The sequence below is a fragment of the Molothrus ater genome, chromosome Z (assembly GCF_012460135.2).
Source record: "Molothrus ater isolate BHLD 08-10-18 breed brown headed cowbird chromosome Z, BPBGC_Mater_1.1, whole genome shotgun sequence".
NCBI classification, from domain to species: domain Eukaryota; kingdom Metazoa; phylum Chordata; class Aves; order Passeriformes; family Icteridae; genus Molothrus; species Molothrus ater.
In genome coordinates this window covers 29,041,125-29,068,809 of record NC_050511.2, presented here as the reverse complement: position 1 = coordinate 29,068,809, position 27,685 = coordinate 29,041,125, and the positions used below count along the sequence as shown (strand labels likewise).

General features: G+C 35.0%; 1 protein-coding gene across 7 annotated transcripts in view; it reads left to right on the top strand.

The window, feature by feature from the left end:
• The window catches only part of PTPRD (protein tyrosine phosphatase receptor type D), a 1,172,279-nt gene that overhangs the window by 923,631 nt on the left and 220,963 nt on the right, over window positions 1–27,685 (top strand). For all 7 annotated transcript variants that reach the window (XM_054517855.1, XM_036402900.2, XM_036402899.2 and 4 more), the window contains one exon: window positions 24,261–24,406. In XM_054517855.1, the coding sequence (XP_054373830.1) occupies window positions 24,261–24,406 (146 nt within the window). The remainder of the gene's footprint in view (window positions 1–24,260; window positions 24,407–27,685) is intronic.

The window sequence follows — 27,685 nt, the reverse complement described above, 5'->3', positions numbered from 1 at the left end:
TCATTTGAACTCCTCTTAGCTTACATCAGAAATCCTCAGGCAATTTTTTTTGAGACCATTAAACACTAATGTTTTTTTTCCTGAAGTCTACCAGCATGGAAAATTAATTTTGCCTGTGTATTATTTATTGCATCGTGACAACTACTGCTGTCATTATGCTGTGGTGAGATTAATAATCCTTCTGACTGAAATGCGATGTTTCAAATTTAGCCTATTTGAATGCCTCAGGAAGGTGTTCTGCAAAAATTGGTTCTCGTTGCATTTTAGTTCATGTCTGGTTGCATAGGTGTCAGAAATGGCTAATGAAAATAGTTGGTTTCTTTGTGGAAATAAATTACATTAAGTCACCTACTGGAATGATCCACTGATTTTATACAGGTAATTGTCAGCAACTGTGAGACATTTGTAATGTTCACTTCCTACTTACATGGCTGGACTTGAATTTAGAGAAATGACACACTCATTTTCCGAGTATACCAATAGTTGCCAAGCTCAGCATGTCTCAGATTAGTTATTCTCTGACTTTATTTTATAATGCAGTTATACATATATTGCAGTGCCTGTAGATGCATTGTAAATTGAAAATACTATTTCCAAATATTGTAAATTTACTCCATTTTACTTGCAAAGCTGCTTCTTAGGCAAGTTATTTTTTTCTCCATAAGATAGTAATGATTTTCCAAATAGCAGAAGTGTGCACAATGAACATCAATTGCAAAACAAAATGAAATTGTCTTTTAACTATTTAATCTAGGCATTTATGGATATTTGGTCAGAATGTTTTTTTATTTATTAATAGGTGGCAGTAGCTGAGGAGTTTTATGTCCAGGGATAATGAAGAATTTAAAATACAGTTAAAGTTGCAGGGCATTTGATCCCTCTGTAATAGAAACCTACTTCTTAAAATGGGGTTTTCTAATACATGTGAACTAGGGAAATAAAATGGGAAATGAAATAGGAAACTATGCAAGTGTGTACATTTTCGACTAGGTTTTGTCCTTCTTCAAGTGGGTATTGTTTTCTCAGCTCTAAATATATCGCCCATAAAAATGGCCCAAGGGAGCCAGACCTTTTATGTGTCTTAATAAGCTAAGTGCTATTATAAAAGACCCATTAATGGTTTTATTCTAATTCTAATTGGATATTAAGAAATACTGACTCTAAATCATATGTAGCTTATTAAAGGTTTAGGTTCACAAGCACAGGAGTGGAATAGAGTTTAGGCTTACAACAGTCGTTGTGGGTTCTACATTTTTGCTAATTTCTGCATAGCATTTCATCACATTTTGAAACACACAGGCTTAACTTCAAATCATACAGCGGACTGTCATTCTCCCGTGAAGCAGTGAGCTCTGCAGCTTTAAGTAAGCACAGATGAGGGATAACATAACACAGGGAATGGCTGAGGCCAGAGCATGGCTTCACATCCTAAGGATCATGTTTAGCAGGTAATTACCAGTTCTCTTGATAGTTGTGGTGATTTTGATCAGCATCATGTAAGCAGATAAAGAGGTGTCACTAATATTGAATTGCATCATGTGTAAAGAGACACACTGCAGTTAGTGGAGTTACACAAAGATAAACCTCCTGATTTGACTGCAGTCGGGGCCTCACCATCTAGAAACTTATGCGTATTGGCATTGCTAATCTTCTCTGTCAAAAACTGTATTTTGTGTAATGCTTACATTTATTTATTTTTGCATAGTTACTGGACAATATTTTAAAAACTCTGAGTAGAGCATGTAGTACTTGTGTTTCAGTGTGTATCAGCTCGGTTTGTGTTATAAAATATTGTCAAAACAATGCTTTTTTTTTTTTCAGTTTATCTATATTGTGCAGATGAATGCTTTTTCAATCAAATGTTCCTTTTATGATACAACCAAACAGGTACTGACAGAATACAGTTATTGGACCATGCATGTTAAATAAGGCTAGAGGTTTATAATTTTTTGTTACTAATCATAAAGGGAATGGTTTCTGTTTCTACATGTGATAGAAGAATTAAAAAAAAAAAGATTTTGCCTTCCCTATGAGTTAAAGTCATGTTTAAAACAATATTATTACTATTTCTCATGTTCTAAAAACGAAGGATTATTAAAATGAAGTAAAGAAAGACGGGTGCACATAGGGTTTTCTGTACTATTTTTAATGTTCATTGAAAATTACTTAAGTTTCTATAAAAAAAGTAATTCAAATGCAGAACTTATTTTAAACCAAGTGAATAGAAATTTGGATTATGCAAACTTTCAAGTTCTTTTTTGAAAAAAATTCCTAATACATTAATTTCTACAGAAAAAATTCAAGCACTATAAATTATGATGTGTTAAATTTCCTTGGTAGTCATTGAAGATGTATTTGAACACGTAATTTAAGGACTGAGACACTCTTTGAATTTTGAGAAGCTTTGAGATAAATAAATAAATAAATAAATTCTACCAGTAGCAGAATGCCTAATATAACACAACACTGCAGCTAGATCAAAGTTTTTATCAGGATTATTGCTTCAATATTTTGTTGCTGTCATTATGGAGTGTTTGAATTTATTGTAGTTTATTGAACATCTTTTAAATGAATTTTTTAAATCTGTAATGAGGTTACATTTGAATTAGGACTTTTTGGACAGCAGTATAATCAGCATTAGACTGAATAATTGAACTGCAAACAGAAGGTCCAGTTCCAAAACTCAGGAAGATGCTAGGGGGAAAAAACAAAGTTAAAGAAATATCTCTGAAATTTTGATTTTTGGAGTTGAAATACCCAGACAATGCTGAAAACCCACATGTAATGCTAAATCCTTTTTTGGGAATTAGTGTGCAACTCAGATTAGTTTTCACTGTAATTACAGCTTTTGTGACAGATGATGAAAAGTTTAATGAAAAGTCAATTACATAAACTACTTGAATCTCATGGAGCTTAATTATAGGGTCCACATTCTAATAAAATTATTTTCAAGCTTCATTGAGAGGACCTCACTAAAATCAAAAAACCTACAAGTAACTTAATAATGACTAATTTCAAAGATTTTTGTAATGTTACATTTACTAGCTTTGTGAAATTACAAAAACTGAAATGGAAGAGACAGAAGGATGATGTTCTACAAACTTCTTTCTTTCAGAGATTGTGACAAGGGAGTGATTCTGTTGAAAGTACAGCTAAAAATATGAAACACTTTATACACATATGCAAAAGCTTTATTATGGCTTTTTTAAAAGCTGTACCATCTTGTTAGAGAGAGGATAATTTAAAATAATAATAATAATAATAATAATAACAACAACAACAACTGAATTGAGATCAGATAATTTCTAATGTTTGTAACTGTGCTTAATAGAAACTATGCTAGATTTAGCTTTTTGGAAGTGAATTCCTTCCATTTGGGAAAAAAAAAGTGAAGTATGTCTGAAAAGGTTAATTGATATTTTGTGAATAGTCTGCTGTTTCATCAGTTGGAAAATATAAAGGCTACAGATTGTTGTGTTTTGCTAGGTACAGCCTAAGCTTAATTTTAAGGAGTAGGTTACAGAATAGAAATGTGGTTGTAATGGTCTAGAGTCTCAGTTAGGTGTGGTAAATGCATAGTACCTGAATGGAGAGTATTTTACACCTTAACATTTTCTTCTGTTTTATGCTGAACTCAGGACAAAGAGATCTCTGAAAACATGTCGTTTAACTTCTTTTGAAGCTGAAATACAGGTGACTGTGTTGCAGGGAGTTGCTTCCCACTGCCAAAGAAGTGTCAACCTGATCCTTCTTCATTCTTTCTGATCTCATTAAGCATCCTTGTGTGACAGAAGTAAGACCATGCAAAATGGTGTATTAGTTAGAAGCCAAATAATACAGGATATACCTTGGCAGAACTTCTGTGTCTGACATCTTCCTTTTCCTTGAAATTTGTGAATAGGTATCCAAGACAAGTATCCATCCTGCTTGTTATATCTTACAGCTTGATTGTTATATCTTACAGTTTATGCTTAGGCTCTTGCTGAAGCTGAACAGGAAAATGTTGCATGCCTTGCAGATGACAAAGGCATGCAGGCTGTTTGCCATATGGCAGTTGAATCTTTAAATAAATAACTCAGAACAGTATTTTATTTATACCTAAGGGATGGAACTATCTGACTCAGATTTATTTAAAAAAGGAAAGCCATCAGGTTTTAATTGTCTGCTGAGAATGTAAATGAGGAAGATGTCCATTGCTGTTACATTGCATCATTTTCAAATGTGCAGCAGCAGACTGGAGTAGCTGTTGAAATAGTCTCTGTTAAACACCATACTACAGCTGTATTAGTAGTAGAGAAAAAAGAAGGAATTTGTCAGCTGTAGGTTCGTCTGATGTATTCTCACCATTACAGCTTAAAGTTAGTGGAATATGGTTATATAAGAATGTAACAATTAAAAACAAAATATATACTGGATATAGTTTGCTTGGCTTGGCTAGATAGTTACATAACTGGCATCTCTGCTGCTTACAGTGTCTGGAAGTTTTCATTTATGCTCTTTTATTATGTCATAGTATTAAGTATAGGTCATTATTCCTTTGAATTAAGGTGAAACATTAAAAAAAGAAAAAAAAAAAAAAAGAGGTGTATATGTGACTTTCTAAAGATGGTATTCCAGAACAAACGTTGTTGGATTTCGTATCTACAATATGACATAAAAACTGCTAACACTAGAATGAATTTAAAGCTAAATGATTGTTCAAATAGTTTCAAAATAAATTTTTTTTAGTTACTGTTTCATGTTAACAAAATTCATAGTCCTAATGGAAAACACTGCATTTGTGGAAAGATGGGGGGAATGGTTTATAGCAAGATACAGGAGTGGGAAGATGTGAGCAGAAAATCTGTGATTTGGAAGCAAGACAAATGAGAAGCAAGGTGTGAGGATTGTGGATTGTTGGAGAGACAGTCTTGGTTGACATAGTAAGCATGACTGGAGCTGTGGAAGGACAAACCAGTGCGGGGAAAAGCAGTGAAAGTTTTGTTCTACATAGCCTGAGAATTAATCTAGGTTTCACAGGATCAAGGATTTCTTTGTTTTATAAGAATAGTCTCTAAACTGAGTAGAGTAATGGTTGGCTGTCTTCTATTTTCAACCAGACATACGAGCTTTAGTGATTACAGGTTGCTTTATGCTGCTGCTGCTCCTATATATCAGCAGAAGTGTGCAGATGACTTGGAATTTGTATAAATACATACTATACTGTAGAATTCTTTTTCTAATAGGAATAAAAAAACAACTTTGTGAAGATTTCTGTGTTTTTACTTAGCGGGAAGTGCTAGAATCAAAGATATTCTTGTAACTTTCTATTTCCCTATATGGGTGCAAGATAATGCAATTACACAGGCTTTCTTTCCTTGGCCATCTGCCAGGCTTCAGGCTCAGGCTCTTTGCTGTAAGCCCTTTGCATCTTTCATTCTTCATTGAAGTTGTACAATGAATAGATCAGGGAATTGTGGAAAGTAAAAGCTTAGGAGGGTCTGGAAAGATGACAATGCTTTAGAGTACAGAGACATCAGGCAGGTTGTTAAGCAGAAAGTAGAAAGTAATCACTGTTTGTACTAGGTTAAAGTTTTTGGTAGAAGGGGGCCACAGAGGTGTCTTCTGTGAGAAGCTGTTTGAAGTTTCCCTCATATCCAACAAAGCCAATGCCAGATGGAAGGAGGATGGACCTGCTGTTGGCCAAAGGCAAGCCCATCAGTAATGGTGGTAGTGCCTTGGGGATAACAGATTTAATAAAGGGAAGGAAGTTGCCATGCTCTGGCAATTGCAGGCAGAAAAGCACAAGGAGTGGGAGGGAATATGTGAGAGAAACAACCCTGCAGACACCCAGGTCAGTGGGGAAGGAGGGCGAGGAGATGGTCCCAGCAGCAGAGCAGGTTCCCCTGCAGCCCGTGGTGAAGACCATGGTGAGGCAGCTGTGGCCCTGCAGTCCCTGATGAAGCAGATACCCATCCATCTACAGCCATGAAGGACCCCATGGAGCAGGTGGATGCGCCCAAAGGAGGCAGTGGCCCTGTGAGCGGCTCCTGCTGCAGCTGGGGATTGCTGACCAGGCTTGTGACCCTGTGGGGGATCCATGCGGCCTTATCTTTTCATGAAGGTTTCCTTACTCTTTTCCAGTCCTCCATTTGAAAGACTTGCGTTGAAGAAGTTCATGGAGGACTGTTGCCTGTGGGAGGGACCCGCCACTGAAGCAGGGGTGGAGGGTGAGGAGAAGGGAGTGGCAGACAAGGTGTGATGAACTCATTCCCTGTCTCTCTGTGATGCTCAAGGGAAGGAGGGAGAGAAAAACAAAAATGAAGTTGAGCCCAGGAAAAAGGGAGAGGTCAGGGAAAGGTTTATTTCTCATTAATCTACTGTCTTTGATTGGTAATAAATACGTTAATTTCTCTGAGTCTGGTTTGTCTGTGATAGTACCTGGTGAATGATCTCCCTGTCCTTCTTTTCACCTATGTGTCTTTTGGTGTATTTTCTCTCCACTCCATAGGCTGAGGAGGGAAGTGACAGAGGTTTTGGTCTGCAGTTAACACCCAGGCAGGGTCAACCCACTATGCTGTTTGACCATATATTTGTCACATATATGGCTCTTTTTCAAATACACAAGGTTTTCATGAACAAGATCAATTTTTGCAACTACAGTTTAACTGCAGCCTAAACAAATATTTGACATCAGCCATATAATATCTTATGGGCTTTTCAGTAGGGAAGGAGGTCAATGGCAGTCATTAAATATTTAAACTTTTAAATAATAACTTACGGGATTCTTCATGTTACAATTTGAGCAAAAAATTGCAAGTTCGGAAGTGTACAAATATGTATGGATGCAGACTTCTATCCTGACAGAAGTACAAAAATGCAGATTCATGAAACCAATGGCATTTATTATGTAGCTTAGCTTGTTTGTATCTCTTTTACAGCTCCAGAAAGTAAATGTCTCATTACATACTACAATAGATTGATATTTTATAGCAGAAGGAGAGCTGAAGTCTCAACTGCTGTAAGTTGTCAATGGCAGATTTAATGTATTGGCTGGGATGTTTATTTCACTGGAAAACAGAATCTGGAGTGATCTGAATGATGAGTAGGTAAGAAAAGCTTTCTAGCAGATAAGAATCATAGAGTGGTTTGAAGAGACTTTGAATGACTTCTGGTTCAGAACCCTTTGCAATGGACATGGATACATTCCATATGGACCAGATTGCTCAAAGGCCCATCCACATTGGCCTTGAACACTTCTAGGGACGGGTTCAGTGCCTCACAGCTCTCACAGAGAGAATTTCTCTCTTATGTCCAATTTAAATTTACCCTCGTTCAGTATAAAACCTTCACCCCTTGTCCTGTCACTGCTCTTACTCTTGGTAAGACTACCTCTCCCTCTTTCTTTTAAGACCCCTTTGGTCACTGGAAGGATATTATAAGAGCTCCTGGAACCTTCTCCATGCTGAACATCCTAGTCTCAAGTTCTAATATGAGACAGATATTTTGGGTATCTGCTGGCTGTGATCCCTGTATTTCCTGAACTGAAACAAGGTATTGAATTCCTGTTACACTATCCTGCCTTAGGGCTAATTTAGAAGGAAACTTCCAAAGGGGTCCCTCTTGAAAACAGATTAAAATTGCCCCTCCCCCTTCTGGTAGGGGAAAAGATTTCCTTGGAGAAAAGTGGAAAAAAAATCTTTAGTTATTTAACATACAAAGTATTCATGAGCATAAAAAAATAATAATATTAAACAATAAAACCTCTCACTGTTCTGAGACATGGCAAATTCAGAAAGTCCTTTTCTTGGGGTGTAGCTCAGCTCACATAGTCTCTTATCAGACCCTACTGTGTCCCAGGCCCTGGTAGGCCACAGACGTGAGCTCCTGATGCTCTTCTCAGTTTTCAGTCCAGAGCAGGTCCAATCAGCTCCAAGAAACAGAAAAGCAACAGTCTGGGGAGCATCTCTGCCTCAGCTAACTAAAAAAACTAACCAAAAGCAAAGGAGAGCTCCCTGCCACTGCAGACAACACACACCAAGAGAGAAGCTGAAACTCTTCATGTTTTTGAATGCAACCGCCTCAGACATTCCACCACTTCTCCTTCTCCCCACTTCACTCTAAGATCTAGTTTTACAGGTGCAAAACTTACTTCTGGCCTAAACAGATGAATGGGGATACAATTCAGCCTCTTAGGACATACACCCAGTGGGCAAAATGAAAAAGAAAGAGTAATTTGACCCTAAAATGTGAGATTGGAGTCAGTTTCCTGATTGAGGAAGGATTTTGTGTTGATGGTTACAACCTGAAGACATAAGATGTATTTACTGTAAGCTCTCAATTTCTCACTTGTCTGAAATGCTCTTTTCTTAATAAATGAGATCACTGATTACCTTTCAATATATTTTCTGTAATTTTAATATCTGTGCATCAGCAGCAGAGTTGCTTGTGAGTCAGGCTGATGAGCATTCTCCTGTAACAGCTCCAGCAATTACAAACCAGAATGCAGAGACAGTGACTTCTTTCTTACATGTTTTGTTTTGGAGGCCAGTGACTTCTTTCTTACATGTTTTGTTTTGGAGGCCATTTTACAGGTTTGTGTAAACCTGCATTGCAGGCTATTAAGAAAGATAAGCAAAAGTTTCGTTTTCCATAGTTATCTGCAAAGACACTTCCAAAGCTTTCCTTCAGCTGCATTTTGCTCTGCTAAAAATTCAACAATTGTTAGAAAGTTAGTAGAATTCATTTTAATGCCATTCCTGCAAACTAAAACTCTCTCATATTTTCAGTGTATTGTGTTAATGTCCAACTTATCTTACATGTAGATTGCAAACATTTTTAGGGGGTAAGATTAAGATTTTAAGCATTCTTGAAGGAAGATTATCCTTTCTGGTTTGCTGGATATAGCGAATTCAGATCAAATTTTATGAGGGTGCTAAAGGTTCTACAAATTCTAAATAATGCTGATATAAATACATGCATTATTTATTATTTTGTAATGTAATTCCTGTTCATCATTGTTTGCCCACTCATTAGCTTTATTTCACTGGAATTTTTCTTGATTTCTTCCAAGATTACTGGGAGGGAGTCCAAGGGAGGACTAACGGACCTGGAAGCAATTGATCATGCCAATCAATACAGAGGGAAACTTAAGGCCCACTACCAATGTAGCCTGGATATTTACCGGGACTTTTGAAACATAGAGATGTGATGAAGTGCTACAAAGAATTTCATCCAATACATATGGAGGTTTTTTATATAAGGACACACAGATACATATTTGGCATCATTTCACAGGGAATACTTTCACTACAGGCTGCTAGAATTTCTGCTTTAGTGTAAATTTTTTATGCTGTAGGAGCAGACCTAGATTTACCAAATACATAAAAAACGCGATAGATTTTCTTTCATAGCTACAAACTAGCTTTGCGCTCTGTCTCCTGTATCTCGCCATTCAAAAATGCTGAAGTCTAAACAAACGGTATATGAATTTGAAATGTTTATATCTCTCTCTCTTCTCCTTGTAGTTGTTACCTTATGAATATAACTTTAGAATTTAGGTAGGATTAAGAGAAAATGAATTAGCAACTACAGTTAATGAAATGAGAATAAAGATTAGGATGAATAACTACCTATTTTCTACTTGCGGAATTGCACATACTTCTGAAATGAAATTCCAGAATTATTCTCTTCTCTCTGGTGACCAGTGACAGGACCTGAGGCAACAGCATAAACTTGTGTCAGGGGAGATTTAGACTGGATATTACAAAAAGGTTCTTCACCCAGAGGGCGTTTGAGCACTGGAACAGGTTCCCCAGGGAAGTGGTCACAGCACTAAACCTGACAGAGTTCAAGGAGAATTTGGGCAATACTCTCAGACACATGGTGTGAGTCTTAGGACTGTTCAGTTCAAGACCACAATTATACTTGATGATATTTGTGCGTCACTTTCAACTAGGGTGTTTTGTAATTCTATGAAAAAAAATTCTGTGCTCATACTTTCTGAGCTAAACCAATATCCAGTCTTGAATTTTAGTAAATTGATTTTAAATTCTTTTGAAGAAATTTTTTATCAGAAACTCAAACCTATTTATATTTTTATCTGCAAAACTCAAGCACAATATTTTAATTAGTTCATTAGAAGCACAGGTTTGTTTTTGTCTCATAGGAGAACTCCCATTTACTTACTAACTTTTTGTGCAGTGTAGTATGAGTGCCTGTCAGCCAAATAATTAGTTCATAACCTATGGAATTCATCCTGTACTCTGTGTTAGGGTTACTTGATATGGTGAGTCTTTGCTTGGGCACAGGTATGAGTAGTATCAGTCTATCCATCCAACTTTGAAACAGTCAGATTGTGCATAAGAAAGTAAGTTTGCCAATTTTTTTTTTTGGAAGCTATGTAAGTAGTAACCTGATCACAGTACTGCACATGTTCTTCTCAAGCTGAATCTGAAAAAATGGACCAAATCTTCAACTTACATAAATTTAAGCATTGTCGCTGTTACTGCTGATTATCGAGCAGCTTACACTGGTGAAGAAATTAGGCTGCTCATTTAAGAAGTCAGTTTACCTGCTCATATTGTCCATATTTCCCTCAAGAAAGGGAAAATTTTACATAATTAGAGATATGTAATGGGTGAAATCTCTTGAACCAAACATAGTATCAATTAATGTCTTAGGTGACTTTCTAGTTAAGTAGAAAAATAATATTTTAAAAACAGTCCAGTCTTCAAGGGTTGCCAAACTGTGATGATCTTTCACAGAAATTTAGTTGTGTAAGAAACCTAGTCAAGTTTGGTAGCAATGTGGCAATTCAGGAAAAAATGCTGTTCTCCAAAATCTCTACTTCTATTAATACCCATGTCCACTGGGCCATATATAATCCTCATTTTGTGAACATAACTGTAAAAATCTTTAGAAACTTTACAGATGCTTTGTCTTGAAAAGCAGTACTAGTACTGACGTACTTCACGACCATACAAAGTCTAGCTATATGGTCAAAAGGCTGACTCTATTTAGGAATACCAGGCAGCAGATTTTCTTTGGCACCATTATTTCACTGTTGTGATTTAAAGCAAAATTTAGTGTATTTTTCACAGCATTTGAAGAACCTAATAGCTCCATTCTTAGAAAAATGGTTAAAAATAGAAAGGAAAATCCATATTGGGTTTAATCATCTGTGTGAAGTATCCAGGGTGGAATTTATTTCAATAATCTGCGTGCTTTTACATCATTCACTTAAGCACTCAGTTCTATGGTGGCCTTTTTAAACATTCATCTGATCTTGGGAGTAAGATAGCTGCTCCTAGAAGTATATGTCTGGACATTGGAGGGAACTGTATGACTTTTTAATCTGTTCTTCATTGTTCATTCACACAAAACTATGCACGCCTACCTGACTTTTATTGTCCTTTTATTTCTTTCAGAAAAGAGGTTAATTTATTCAGTCTTGAAAGGTCAAAGTGAATCAGAATGTGGGAAAGAACATGAGTATTTTCAAATAGCAATGATGCAGACAATTGGCTCTGGCTCTACAGTTCAAGATCCAATATTTTTTCTATTTGCAGTGTTTGGCAATTAAAATTACTTTGTCATAGGGATCCTGCCTTTTAACAGTGTAATGCTTTAGCCGTTGAACTAATTTCATACTCCTTTGCTATGGTGCAGAGGAATCACCTGTAAACAAGATAAGGAAGAAATTGAGGGCATGGTGGAAGCATTCACTGGGAAACGATCAGAAAGCTTAAGAAATAAGCCCTTACTTCGATCAGAAAGGACTTAAATTCTCAGATCTGAGAGAACAGGGGAGGCTCAAGATATGTATCAGATAAAGAACTCAGTTCCACTTGAAAAAAGAAAATGTGCTGGTGGGTTGAAAAAGAAATTTGACATTCAAGTGTTACAGGAGATTTGAACTTGGAGGTCACCAGTATGGTAAGATTTACACACCTATAAAAAACTTCATTTTGATAGTGACAAAACTAACACCTTTGTAAAGGATTGCAGAAAGCAATGGAACTAAGTGTATGTAGTGGAATATGGATTGGTATAGGTTTTTCAGAGAGACATTATAAGGAACTTGAAAGTTTGTTGTTGGATAGTTGTGTCAGTTCTGAAGTTGAACATAGTTGTGACTGTTTAGATATGCTCTGGCTACCTTAACCATTAGGCAGACAGCATAGCCTGATTGTCTGCAAGGTCCATGTAGTTCTTTGCCTGCTTGAGGGATCTGTGGCTAACAGTTAATTGTATTGCCTTACCTTAATTAAAACTGACTAGAACATGTGTATATGACTGTACTTACAAGATTTACTGCAGTATGGGCAAACTCAAAGGTGAGGGATGCTTTGACACTATTTAAAGTGTTGGGTGCTATAAATACACACATTAGCCTTATGCTCGAAAATGCAAAAACAGTCTTTCATTTTTTCTTGTACTGTTTTTTCTTTTGTAGTTTTTTTTTTCTTTTTTTTTTGCTACATTAAGTCATATAGTCAGCCTTATAAGTTTTGATTTTTTTTACATGACTGGTAATCTGTAACCTTGGTCTGAAAGCATGATTATTTCCTTGAACAAACAGCAGTTCTTAACTACAGAAGGTGAAGAATGTCTTCTTTAGATTAAGCTACCTCAATATTTTTTTTTCTGTATTTCTTTCTTATGAATTTATATTTATAATATAAAATAATTCCCTATTAACCTAGTCTTGTATACACTATATTAATTTCCCCATTCTTGGTGTCTCCATATCCAGGCATATAGCTTTTTTGTCTCTAGGAAGGAGCAGTTGGAAACATCCTACTACTCTTGTCCTAGTAACAGGGAACAACTTCAGAGAAGCTACTACATCCAGTAAGTGAGAACCTTAAAAATAAACAGAGACCACAGGTCATTATGTTTGCAGCTTTTGATACCAGGTAGGATGTCACAGGTTGGAGGTCCTTGGCCAGTGGAATTTCCTGCATTGGGAAGAGTGAAAACTCTACTTGTTTTAGCTCTACCCAGCAGATATGTTCCTGTATACCCATGCACAACTAATTATATAATCACAACAAAAGACTTTTATATACCATGTTGTTATGCTACAGGTTGATACAAGATTAAGCATGTTCGTATCAATTTACTATATGGCTGTCTTTTGAGGAGGAAGAAAGCACACAGATGTTCAAATCTATTATTCCTAATCATTAAAAGTGTTGGTGTGGTTAAGGCCAACACATTAAAAAATACATCCGGTACTTCAGTGGGCTGATTATCATTTCTGTCAGTAATAATTTTATATTAATTCTTTTCCCCACCTTCCTTTTGTTTTGGTACCGTATATTGTGTTACATTATATTGTTACTATTGCAGGGAGAAGTTAAGAGTAATGAGGCCAAAACCTTCCAAGATGTTTTTTTTGAAAGCTGTCTACTTTTAAAAGAGGATTTGTTTTACAAGAGCAAGCATAAAAGTCTAACTTCTCAATATTTATTGCTAACTCTAATTAGAATTTTTTCCAGTTGTGTGTGCCAGCTTATGACACAGTAAGATGCCAAATTATTGAACAACTAGAAGCTGCTTTTCTAAAGGCATTCAGTGAAGGAACAATACATGTAGTAATTGATTCTTGTGATTTATGAACAATACAGTAATTCATTCAAGAGGTTTTACTATTATTTTATGAGAGGTATTGCATGTTAAAGAACATAAAGATTAAATTACAACTTTCTAGACAGCCCTTGGGAGCAAGCAACTTTTATATACACTGAAATGTAAGTTTTTAAACATTCTTAATTTTTTACTAAAGATATGTGACTGACTGGCATTATGGTAATATGTAAAGATTTTATTTTTACCTAAATTTTTACTTCAGTAGACCTGAGATTCATCTTGGTTTGGGTTATCCTTCTGCCCTGTTTGAATATTAATTTCTGCTTCTCTTTTTCTTTCTTTTTATCTTTTTTTTTTTTTTTTAATGAAATGAGCTTTTTTTATCTTGTCTCTTATTCCTGTCTTTCCACAGCCCAATTCATTTTATATTTGGATATTTGATACAAGTTATTTTGTGTTCTGTTTGGTGCGCTGCCATATTTGTTGCATCCCCAACTTTAGTAATCTAACCTCATATGAATTTTTGTCAGTACTTTCAGTTTTTTGTGAGAAGTTCATTTCTGGTTGTCTTTTTGTATTCAGAAGGAAAAAATCAGTGAAAAATTAATTTTTGAAACAGTGCAGATTATCTTCTACCTTTTGTAAATCTTTCCATAAGCAGATAGTAGCTCTGATGATAGAGTGCAGTGATTGATCACTTGATATTTTCTACATTTTGAATTGGCCATTGAGATTAAGACATACAGAAAGTTGAATCGATTGACAGCAAACCAAGGTTCTCAGTCCTCTTCATGAACAAACAGTCAGCCATTTTCAAGTATACTTTCAAGAGGTTGCTGAAGCTTGATATGGAAAATACAATTTCCTTAAATCTCTAATTTTTGAACATGCATATTAGATCTAAACAGATGTATATATATTTACTGTTATCTAGATGAATATTTTAAGTGATTGTTACTATTAACATGGTTTCTTTATTAAAGCATTCAGTTCTATTATTTAAGTGGACACACACAATATTAATCATATATCACTGAATTTTAGTTATGGTGCAGAATGATATATTTTGCAGAAATAATTTATTGTAATTTATAGAAGTACTTACCTCTTAGTGTACTCCTTTGAGTACATACTACTTAGAGTTATAATGAGCAGTTCTTACTCTGTACACTTGAGCAATGTGAGCTCATTTCCTTAGAGAAAAGGGTGCTAATTAAACCAACAATTTGCAATACTGATATGCAGAGGACTGCAGTTTTCCAAGACTAGTAAGTTTTTCAAATAGCTACCGATTTCTACTGACACCTCAAATTTAGATTTGAGTATGGTTTGTTTGTTCATTTTTGTCTTCTTTGCCCTGATAGAAGTGTCACCTATGTAGTAAGTAGGTAGGACTTAAACTGGAACATTTCATTCAATGCATGAGCACAAATCCCTGCACAAATTTTGTAAATACAGTGGCAGTAACAACTGTAATACTCTTCCCTATGTTTTCCGACATAATCTAAGTAGCATAATCCTGGAATTAAGTAAATTGAGACACGGAGGTTAAGTAATTTGCCTGAAGCTAAACAGCAAGCAATTAACAGAGATGGGATTAGAATTACAAAGTTTTGGCTGTCAGCCCTCCCTTCTGTCCAGGAGCCAGCTGCCACTTTCAGTGCTTCTGGCTTCCAGTCCTATCTCTTGAGACTAAACTTCAGTGAATTTTTTTTCTTCATGCTACTTAGATATGAACTTAAAAGGAAAGCATGACTAGGACTGATACTATTTTTTAAAAATTATTTTATAGTTGTTGTAGAGACCTATCTGCCTTTGTAAGAAAATAAAGAAGCAGATCCTTGTTGGTAGTTATATTTTAGAAATTTATACTTTTCTTTTAATGATGGCCATGAATCATACTTTCCAATTGTAACAGATTTCAGAGTGAAAATCTCTATGCTAGGTCAAATGTAATTTTTTCCTTATTTATTTTAAGAAAAAAGGTTTGATTGTGTCCTACAGAGTCTTACGCCATTCTTTTAATAGCATGCTCTTGACTGAGTATCGGGTGTAGGTAGTGTTATGATTTCTTGGTATCTCTTTTTAAAAGAAGAACAAATTTATGTTAAAGACAGAAGAATGGAAAATACATTATTGAGAGATAGATGAGATAGATATAAGCTAGGCACAGCACTACAGGTTTATCTTAGATGTATCTCTAACCACTGAAAATTATATTAAAAATTACTGAAGTGACCTGACTAACCCTGCAAGATTCTTGTAAAGCAAGTGCAATGCTACACCACTATATACATTGTATCAAATAATTGTATTTTCAGTGATTTCAGGTAATAGGTGGCAGAATAGATGTCATTGTATGAAGTGCTATTACATGTCACAATTAAAAGAGAAATGAACTTCTAGTGATCAGAAGTTTACCTTTAGGGGGTGATATGTTTCTTTTTGGTTATGTGTTTTTGCTTTTTAATAAAATCCTTGATCTGGTAACACCTCTGTTGTCCATTTCTTTGTATGAGGTTTTAGTTCTCATATTTTTACATGCTTCAATATGCTTCACATCTGTGCTGGCATAACTTTACTTGAGACAATCTAGAACAAATTTAGCCCCTGTACAGGTTCATGGAGCAGATGAACCTTGAGTACCTTACAACTAGTATTTCTTATATTTTTGCAGTGCATTGTCCTTAGTGACAACAAAATGTGGTTATTATTTGCAACAGGACCTATACACAGTAGGACTCAGAAAATATACAGTATCAAAAATACTGCCAGTGTAAATACATTCTAATCAGTGCTTTTATGTCTGCACAGCCATATCCCAGAGCAGGCTGCTTGTGCTATGCTAACCACACTGATGTATTGTAAGTGACTTGTAGGCAAGGAACTGGGACAATCCACTGGGGCCTTTAGTCACTGAATCTTTTTTAATATCTATAAACAGTTTTCTGACCTAGTTTATGAATGTCTGCTTTTGTATCAGCAATGCATCATCCTACAGGCCATGCTAACCTGTCTTACAGTACAGCTGAAGGTGGGCTGCCTTGCACAGCTCACAGAGCTTGCTGGTAAGGGGAGTATATAATCTGTCTATTTGGCTGAACATCTAATTTAGGTTGCATATAAATGATCTTTGTAGGTAAATGGTAAATGTTTTTTTATAATTAATAGAAGGAGGTGTTGATCAAGTTTTGGGATGAAACAGGCCTAACTTAGTAAGAAGGAAGATTTATGAGTCTCTCCTAACTAGGTTTTTTAATTATTATTACTTTATAGCAGCCTTAATGATACTATCTTTTTTTTTACCAGTTTAGCTCAATAAATTATGCTTATGTCATGTCATGTAATCTCCTAATGCTGTTCTGCAAGTAGAAAGTCATCTTGAACCCCTTAATTCCCCATATTGCATATGTTCATATGGGTTGTGAGATTTGATTAGACACAAGCATACTTCTGCTTGAATAGGAATTATGAGAATTTGCTTATGTGAATGCCTTGTCAAGCATTAACACTGAATCATATTAGTATGTAGAGTCAGTATTATTACTAGATAGTTGATTTTGCTTTCACAGTCAGTAATCAGCATAAATGGCAAGGTATGCATTTTGTTGTTTTTAGATAAATAAAATATGAGTGGAAGTTTCATTTCATTGTTACAGTGCCCCAATTTTATGCTTCCTCATTTTGGTACCTGTATTTTGAGAGTTTTAGTAAGACTGAAACACTTCTAAAGGTCATCTCTCTAGTCATAACTCAGATATTCCCAGTCCCTAATTGAAACTTGTAGTGTCTCATTTTTTCCTACCTTTCTTTTGGAGCAAAACTCTTCTGGAAAGAGATCAGCTTGCCTGGCATTTTAAAATTCACTGCTTTTACTCTGCACATTGAAAAGGAGCGTCAGCTCTCAGTTACCAAATAATTCATATGCAGTCTGCAGACATTAAAATTTGAAAAAGGAGCAGTAGAGAGCTTTGAAGCAGAATTTCCTTTTGTTAAATTAGTGAATATGACAAGGTTATGTAATATTCCTGGGGGATAAAGTGGTGCACGTCACTAACCTTTTAGATTCAAGAGACTTCATGCTTTTTATTTGCTGCTGAAAGAAGGCTTAGTACTGGATTTACTAGCAAGGTCCTCTTTCTAACTGAGGTAAATTAAGTTCCACCTAGCTTTTACATATACTTTTGTGATAAATATTGTGTATATACACAAGCTTATACCTATTTTGTTTTGTAATGTGCATTTGAACATGTGCTGTTTTATGACTTAAAGGCATATCTGCAGTTGAGTTAATATCATGAACACTGGGTTAATAGTGCTGGAATTCCTATGGGCATGGGGGAAAAAAAGGGAGAATTCTTGCCCTACTATGCATTTGCTGGATAGTGAGTATTACTTAGTCATATGCTTGCATATTTCAGTGCTCAGGTTAGCCAAATACTAGAACCAAACATCCTGATTCTCTTTTCTTGAACTCTAATGTAAACCAGGATTTTTGTGTAGAAAGAACCGAAGAGACCGTGAAGTAAGGGAAGATTCAGAGGCAAATGTATACTTCATTTTCTGTAGCAGTATTTAAATGCAGGCTAAATTTTGTATTTAAGCTAGTGCATATGTAGCACTGATAGCTGAGACTGGGCATCCAACCTGAGGAATGAAGGCAAGAGGGCATGGCTGTGGGAGTAGGCCATGAAAGGAGGTTTCTCCTTTCATCTGATCATCTATGAGACTGACTGTGATAGCTTGTAAACCCTGGCTTCCTGTTAGGTTTAGCACAGTGTTGCTCTAATAAGGCAGTAGTTAATGGTTGGCCCGAGTTTTACACTAAATGTGCCAAAAATTTTTCATGAAACCTGCTTAAATTGTTAGTCGGTTGCTTGCAACAGTTTAAATAAAAACAGAACAGCAATGTATACTGCTTCAGCTTCTTTCTACTTCAAATATAAATGTATTTATTGGTCTATACTATTAGTAAAAGGCTTTTTTTCGCAGGTTTTTCACTTAAGGTCTTCTTATTTGTGAAAGCCTTTTTCATTCTCTCAGTTATTATAAGCTTAAAATGAACATGTGTGAATGTGTGTGAATGATATTAGTTGGCAAATAAACGTCTGCTGCTGTCTGTGTTAGTTCATATACCTCCCATGTCCCTAGGGCTCAGATAATGTCTGTCTCTAAAAAAGGCATACATAATCCGCAATGAAATGAGCTGGTAACAAGGTTTGCAGAGCTTAAAGGTACACATTAAATGTGTGCTATTTTAACATTAGACCTTTTGGAAAATGTAACCTACCTATCCTGCTTGTGAGACATTACTTGTAAGTCTGTAGTTTGAGTTCTTATTTCAGGGAGTAATGAACCTAATGGCCAGCCTACTACACTGACACTGTGCATTGAAGGAAATTTGAAAATATAAAAGATAGGATTGACTTTTCATATTTTCCTTGAGACATCAGCAAGTGATATTTTTATTTTTTGAGCTGCTTACTTAATCTGTAGGGCAGGTATGTTCTGGCAGATTGAAGGTTGGGAACTGGAGATTACTGCTAAATTGGAAAAATAGCCCCAAACCATAACCATAACCAGAAACCTCTCTCAAATACCAGTCCTTTGTTCTGAGTGCTTTTGCTTTTAGAAGAATGCATATTAAAGAAAGAAGGTGGGATGATGAGTGTTTCAATTATATTATCAAGATTTTATTACTTTTGTAGGGGCTGAATTTTTAAGAGGATGCTGTGATGCCTGTAAAGTAAAATTGCTTGATTTCATTTACCCAGACTTTTGGGAAACGTTTGTTTGTACCTAGAAATAGTTTCTGGGAACCAAATGGATCAAAATTTTCAGCAGGACTTCATTGGCATGGCTGAAATGCATTTAAAAGTTGAAGGACACAATACCAATAATTTTCATTTATATAATAATAAAACCATTCCACTGCTCAGAGTATGATGACATCTGAAGATTGTGTTTTTGCTATTCTTCTTGGTGAAGGATGTTAAGGCAAGGGCAATTTTAAGATGAAAAACAGTTTTAAGTGAGAAACAGAGAAATTTCACAGCTTGTGACTGACAGAAAAGAGCTTTTAGGAACATACTACTTGTTAACTTAGTAGTTTCTTTATGCAGATTTCATTAATACAAATTATTTCTTGTCCTTACAGAAACAAAAACTAATTAGATTTTCTTACATAGCCAGTGTGCAGGTCTTCTGTAAGTGCAGGTTAGAATTAAGGTGAAAAAATTACTTGTAAAATGATCAGTCTAACTGATGACACAAATTATTACTAATGGGTAAATTAGCTGCTAAGGCTTTATATAAGGATATTTTAAAATTTCTATTAAGTGATTTTCTATTAAGTACTATGTGTTTGTATAATAGTTTTTTAATATATTAACTGCTGGAGGAATTGTGAAAATAATAACGAATCATGAAATTTGTAATGCATCGGTACAGTATCAGACTGTGATTAAGTGCAATATTTGCCTGTTTGTTCATTTTTACCTGGACAGGAATCTTCACCACCTTCACCATCATTAAATATGAACCAGTCTATGGCCTTTTTATTTAGAACATATTGTCTCCTAAGTCTGTAGAATAGAGTGACTGTTGCAAAATGGAAAATGGGGTAAATAAAGGTGTTGGTTTGGTTTGGTTTGATTTGTGAGCTTTTTTCTTTCTTGGCTGGATTTTTGGGTTTTTTTGGTGGTTGTTTTTAATTGTGTTTATTTGAATTTTTACCGCATGAGAAATTTTTGAGTGTGTAATTTGACATGGGAAGAATCACTACAGAATTTTTTACTCAGAGTGAGTCCATTTGCATACTCCCTGAAAGTTTTTGCTACTAGACCAGTAAGACTATGCTAAATGAAAATGGTATGTGTGATTGTATGTGTGCCAGACCACATTGTTTACTCTGCTGTCAACCTACATTTCTGAGTCTGAGGTGAAAACATTTCATAGGAAAAGTTGTGATTGTCATCTTCCAACTTTTATTGGTACAAAATGAGTCTTTATAACTGAAAAAGTTACTGTAATTTTTAGGGAATCTCCTCAAATATGTGTGAATGCATTAGCAAATGAGGCATTTGAAATAAGTGTCTTTGCATTTTTAGTTTTTTCTGATGTCTTTATTTACCCTGCTATATATGCTTAAAAAGGATACAATATGATGTACTTTTTGGCAATTTTTGTTCTGACCTAGTAAAATTTTTGGTATTTCAGGCATATGATGAAGTTTAGTCCTAAATTGAATTATTTTATACTAGGAACTTTCATACACCCCAAACAGAGAAACTGGAAACAAATGTATGAGGATCTGCATCCTCTATGTATCTTTTTCACAGTAAGTTCACATGCTGAGCTAGCTGTAGTTGGACTGCAGGCATCCTTTTAGCTTTCACTTTAAAGAAGGTGAAGTCTTATCCTCATATTCACCTTTTCATAGAGGAGTATGTCCATAAAAATGTCTCTACACAAGAATAGTTTGCAGTAGCTGTGGAAAAAAGGGGGCTGAACTTCAAAAGTATTTTGTCAGACATTTTATTTGAGTGCAGACGAAAAGTATTACAGTTCCTTAAAACACAGCACAGGGAACAAAACAGCAACTTTAAAATGGATTATTCTATAACATGATGAAATATGAATTAATTAATTCAATTCACTGTTTCAGAACTCTACTTAAACTTTAGAAAGTCAATGTAGAGGTGCAGAAGGGAAGAAAGAAATTTCTTATGCTCATGCCAAGATATTCAAATGTTCCAATCAAAATGAGTTATTTTAGTGTCACTTTAAAAATATATTTTATGGAGCCATAATGTGCAAAAAAACTCCACTTCTATCTGGATAGTGGTAAACCATCTCTCATTTCAGAGAGGGCCCTTGAGGGGACAGCTTGACTGTTCATTGAAGCAGCAGCCTAATTTCTGTGGGGTTAAACTCTGTAAAACAAATAAATGCAAGCTCAGTGTATTTAACGTGAGCTAGCAATAAATTCAATTTTCCCTTGTATATTAAGAGTGTAATTTGCAGTAGTTTTGTAGTTGTCACTTTGGCTTCTCAAGAGTCCCAGCAAGAAGTGCGTACCAAGTAGGAGATGGTGGGAGCCCTCAGCCTCTTGAATGCCAAAGCTTGTGGTACTCTTCAGAAGTCCAAGTTACAGGTATCCCCCACTCTGATTTTTTTTTCTTTTTAGCTTGACAAGGTATCAAAATTCACTACTAGTATCAATACCTGAGTAGGTACCGGTGTATAAGCAAGAAAACTTGGCTTGTTCTTGCATTTAAAAGGTAATACTGCAGCAATTTTTATGATTCTCTTAAGAAAATTTAAGTACAGAAATATGAGATGATTTTAAGTGAATTTCACTTATTTTATTTTAATAACAATTGTGTGATTCTAACTGCATTTATTGATGTTACCAAGGAGAGTTCCAAAAGTGCTGAAAGACTCTGGTATCATAGATGGTAACATATTACATCTTATTTTTTTGGCAGATTTAATTGCAGTGGAAGGTTTCCATATAGATTGCTGCTGTGCTTAATGAACTGTGTTGTGGAGAGTTTTTCTTGAACTGTGCACTGCTGTTGTTAAGGGAGATCAAAAATAGTTGTCAGTTCTCAATCAAAATTGCCCTCATGTTAATAAGCACAACTGTGTGTGCAGTTTAATTGTGTTTGCTGTCAGAGTGCCTAGCAGCTTAGGTCACAATCAATGTCAAGAAACTGACAACATTAATTGTAGAGATAATTTGTGTCAAACCTTAATTAACAACTTTTATAAAGATAAAGGCAACAAATACCACTTTTCATTTTTGCTTCTGCTGGGTTATGATTTCACATACCCTTACAGTGATGATAGTTGCTTTATATGTAACAAGATGAACATTTTGATAGACTAATAAAAAGAGGGATTGCATAGTACTTACCTCTCCCCATGGCAGATAATTTTATAAATTTATTTGTGTTCTAAGAATAATTTATCTTCTCTGATATCATATGATACTTGAAAAATAACTGACTTACTTCCAATATTACATATTGGAGGAGAGTTGTGGCAATGTTTTTTTATAGAAATGTCTTACTTATGTAAAAAAAAGTTTGACCAGACAGATACATACCTTATTTTTTTTCGGCTAGGTTATGGTCTAAGTGAAAAACAAAGATCAACCCAATTCCATTCTATTCTGGCCTGTGAAGCTTTTTTATTGATGTAGATAATATTAGTCCCATCATACAAGAAAGTGGATTTTATATACAGCCTTAAAACCTTGTTTTCCTTGAGAAGAGTCCACAAGTTGAAAATTGCATCATTATGTACAACTGCCCTTGTTTCCTGTGTCTAATGCTATCTATGCCTCTAATGCTAGGTGGCTAATAAACAAAAGCTTTACTAATTTCTGGTTAGCAAAAATTCACGCAGGATGGCAAAAATACTGTTGTTCAGGTAGCTGGAGCTAAGTATTCAGCCATATTTCTGCAACTTCACGATGTAGGTAATAATGCTCTGCAGAAGCCAGTATTCAGTTTTTGTAAGGAGTCATAGCAGCTATAGTCCTATAGTCCTTCACCAGATTTTGGACAGTTCTGCGTAAGAAATTTCTGGAAAACTGGTTGTACACCTTAGAGCAGTTAAGTTTGGTGAAAGATTTTTAATTTAATTTATTGCTATGTGTACTATTTGCTGCCTATGAGGTACTATACAGAGTTACTGTGTGCTCTTGGACTTTGTCATGAAGTGTTTCTCCTTCAGTGCTTTGCATTCTAACAGTGAATTCACAAAATGTAAAAAAAAACCTTAAAGGTGAATGGCAGTGTGTCATTTTTCACTTGGTGGCCCACAATTACAACTTGTGCCACAGAATGTCAGTATATAGATTCATTTGAGTCTCTTTACATATCACAGTGCTGAGTTAAAACAAAAAGGGTTCAAAGAGAGCAGTTTTGTTGAAACCCAGATGCTCTTCATCAAAATATATTTTTGCCTTTTTTGTGGTCCAGACATAAGGCCTGGGAAAGGATCTCTAGTATTTTCACTTAAAGTGTGTTTTATTTGCTAAGGTTTTGGCAATTTTTGACATCAGAGAAGTTCTTTCATAATTTCCCCATGGCAGTAGTAGTACACTGTTTTGCTGGAATGTGCTCTTGCATTTTGGTTTTGGTACATTTTTGCCAGGAAAATTAGCAAAGCATAAATCTCTCTTCTGATACAATCCTTTTTGCCTGAACTCTTAATACATAATAATTTACCTCCACCATGCAAAATTACAAATGCTTTCTCCTAAATGTCACTGATTTTAATGTCTCAAAGGTGAGCTTCCGGTTTTCATGACACCCTGTGATCACAGCATCAAGTAGCTAATCGTGATATTATTCCAGTTGATTGATGAGCTCATTTTGCAACAGAAGTCAAATTGGATTTTTCATTTATAATCGTGATAAAATATAATGTGTGATCTCGCTATTCCAATGCCATCAAATTTCTGTTTTAATACAAATTTCACTAGTAAAATCTGTAAGTACTTTCTTGACCTTTTAGGTCTTTTAAAATAATGTTTTCTCATGCAGGTGAATGCTATCACTGGAGAAACAAAGCATTTCCTTTTTTTAAATTTTGAAGTCTTGATCCAACTTTTTTAAAATTTATGTTTACTGCTTGTATTAATATAGTTAATTTTTTTTTTTTTCTTTCAGCACCACCAAAGTTTACAAGAACTCCCGTTGACCAGACAGGGGTTTCAGGAGGAGTTGCCTCATTCATCTGTCAAGCCACAGGAGATCCAAGACCTAAAATTGTCTGGAACAAAAAAGGAAAGAAAGTCAGCAATCAGAGATTTGAGGTATTAGGTCCATTGTTCTGTTCCTCTGAAAAACATTTTAATTCCAACTTTGTTTTTAATCCCACTTTGTGCGCTTTATTAACGGTGATTTAGCAGAATAGAATTGACTATCAGGGATAATTTGGTGGGAATATTCTAATGAAGTTTTTAATTTTGAAAACTGGTTGTGCGTAGACCCATTAAAGAGAAAACTGCTACTGCTGTTTTCTAAGCTTGTATGGTTGAACTGAGGATCTCTGTGGTGCCTCTGTTCAGTTTGCTGGTTCATGGAGAGCTTATGAAGAACTTGAGTTGAGCAGTGACTGCTGTCTCCAAAGAGCAAACCATCTCCTTTTCTGACAAGGTGCATCGAACAGGCTTAGTCTTTGGCTGCTTCTGCTGCCACAATTCCTTACCCCTTCTGATGAAAGAAATGAAAGGGGCACTGTAGTTCCTGCTGCTGAAGAGGAAAAATAAAACTTGCTTACTTTTGATTTTTTTCTTAACAATAAATTAGGAAAAGTCTTGGAGGAAGATGTTTCTCTCCACAATCTTCAGTTAAAGGAAACGGTGAAAATAATCTGCTCAAAGGATTCTGATTTTTTGAGGGAAATAAGAAAACAAGTATTATTCCCTCTTGTAGTGGCAAGAATAATTAATGTCAAATATGGATTGACCTTTAGCATGAAGTAAAAACTCGGAAAATGGGAGAAAGCTTTTAGAAGAGATATCAAAACCGGCACTAAGAGTGTGCAATTGTCTCTTAAATGTTTTCAGTGTTAGATATGAGAGTTCTGTTTTCTTGAAAGCAACTGTTCAAAGATTAAAGGTTTGTACATAAAATGTTTGTGACATGCATTTTATGAGAAAATTATCTAACATATAGTTATTAACAACCAACTGAATATTAAAGTCCTCTATATTAATTTTTATTAGCATTTGTGAAGATTGTTTTTCCTGGCTTTCAGGTTAGATTCTTTTAGAAGAACTGCATTTTGTCTATAAACCAAATTTATTTTCTTGATTTTTGGTTCAATAAATATCTAAAGACATTGAAATTTGTTCATTACCCATTATAATTTCTGGCTTGTGTATTTACTACAGCATGAAAAACAAAATCATTAATTTAAATGTTACCTCCTAGTGCCAAAATTGTTTGCACTTTGCAGAGCATATGCAGAGCTGTAATTGGCTAGAGGGATTAACATAGAAGGTTTATCATAAATTTTACACAATTTATCCTCTTCTGTTCACAGAACTTTCACTCAAATTGAATTCTAAACAGAGAATGATGGTGCATGTATATGTTTACTGTGTGTTATTCTGCAATGTGTCATGGTATATCTCCTTAATATATTGCTTTCTTGGGATCTGTGTACCTGTTTTCAGGGAGAATAGGCAAACATAGAGTAGTTTTATTTCCATAAAAATTATTTGCATGTAACTATAAAAAACACCTTAAAAATGTTTTTAAAATGCCTTTAGTGGACTGTTGAACAAACAGTATAGCCAAGTAAGATGGAGTATATTTTGAACAAATAGATGACTCTTGCCAAGTGTTTTATAATTTTTATCATGTCCGCTGAGCAGAGCAGTTACGAAGTGTGCATACCAAATCATTATTTTAAACAGCTTTTCTTGCTGTTCAAAGTAAGGCTGTTAATTCATGCCATAGAATCTGTAAATAAGAAAAGAACAACAGTAGAAATGAGATTCAAAAAATACATATAAAACATTTGGGAAACAAGAAATGTCCTGAGATTTTCAGCTGGACCAGTAAGAGAATATTTAGTTTGGTTTCTTTCACGTTAATATTTTCTATATTTCTCTCAGTTACTTAATGATGACACACATCAAAATGTTTTACCTGAACACCTGTCTTCATAAAGTAAATACAGCTGGAAATAATTCTAGTGGTCCATTCTAGTGGTCCATCTTATGCACATGCTTTCCCAAGCGTTCTGGAGGTTACTTTGTTAAAATTCAATGAACTTGGACAGTCTCCTACAGGGTTTAATGAAACTTGTCATGGTTACCTGTGCCCTGCATGAAACCAGAACTCTTGCTGGAACTTGATGTTCAATTGGGGAACAAATAGTTTATTTCCTCTCTCTTGACTGTTTATATATTTGAAGACTGCTGTCATTGAAATTTCTTGCTCACCAGCTAATTCTCCCAACTTATTGACAATAGCAGTGAAAGCTAGGCAGTGCTTTTGAAATTAAAATATTCAGTAAGACCTCGAGGGTTTTCTTTATTAATCTTTCAGCTTTTATTTATATTACAGATATAGACTCTGAATGAGGATTCTTTTTTTCTCCTCTTCCTGCAAATTATTTCAAATAATAGGAATTATAGAAATCTGCTTTAATTTGCTGAGAAGTCCTTTTCAGAGGAACTTAAGAAGAAACAGAAAAGGGAAAAATAAAAGTTGAAAATTACATTGCTCTACCTTGTGTGCAAAAATGCTTTTATTAAAAAATATCTGTCATAAAAAAATAAAATCTCATCCAGTAGATGGGGAAGAGTTAGGAATTAACTAGCTGTGGTATGCAGGAAAGGGGAGAACTCATTGCATGAAAAAATAAATCCCTTTTATGATACATATTTTTGAGACACCAGACTTGAAACTTAATCTCTGCAGTATTTGCCGAATCCGGTCTGCTGCAATTGTTTTCAGTGTCTGTCCAGATACATTTATTCAGTATTCAGGTTTAAACAATAGCAATTACTCTATTTTAAGTATGTCTGTTAGTATTCAGATCCTAGATCCTATACTTGCATTTTGTATCTATAAATTGTTAGTCCGACTGCTTAAAGACTTTAAAATTATTTTTCCCTTATAAATGTCAATTTATTGAGAATTCTAGTTATTCCTTTAATTGTGCTAACATCAGGTGGATATATTGTCTTATCTAGATTAGTTTAAGGTGGCTTTACTGGAAGAACAAGAAAAATATATTCTGTGGGCTATCAAACAAATTCAGTAACAAAAAACTCCAGGGTTCTTATCTTACTTGCACCTCTCCCAATGCTAAGTAGAAACTGAGCGATTCCAACAATGAAAATAGCGAGATGCAGGGCATATTCACCACCATTTCTGGCCCCAGACTTTATAGCTCTTTTTTATCAACATGTACAGTGGTCTCATAGGTTGCTTGTGTGAAAATGAGACAGAAGGACGCAAAGAGATGTGCAAATAGACATATCTGTAAATCACTTTGTGCATGTATATATATTGATTATTTTGTAGAGAAAAACAAGACAAAAAATCTGACTGTCCTTTGTTTATAAGTACCA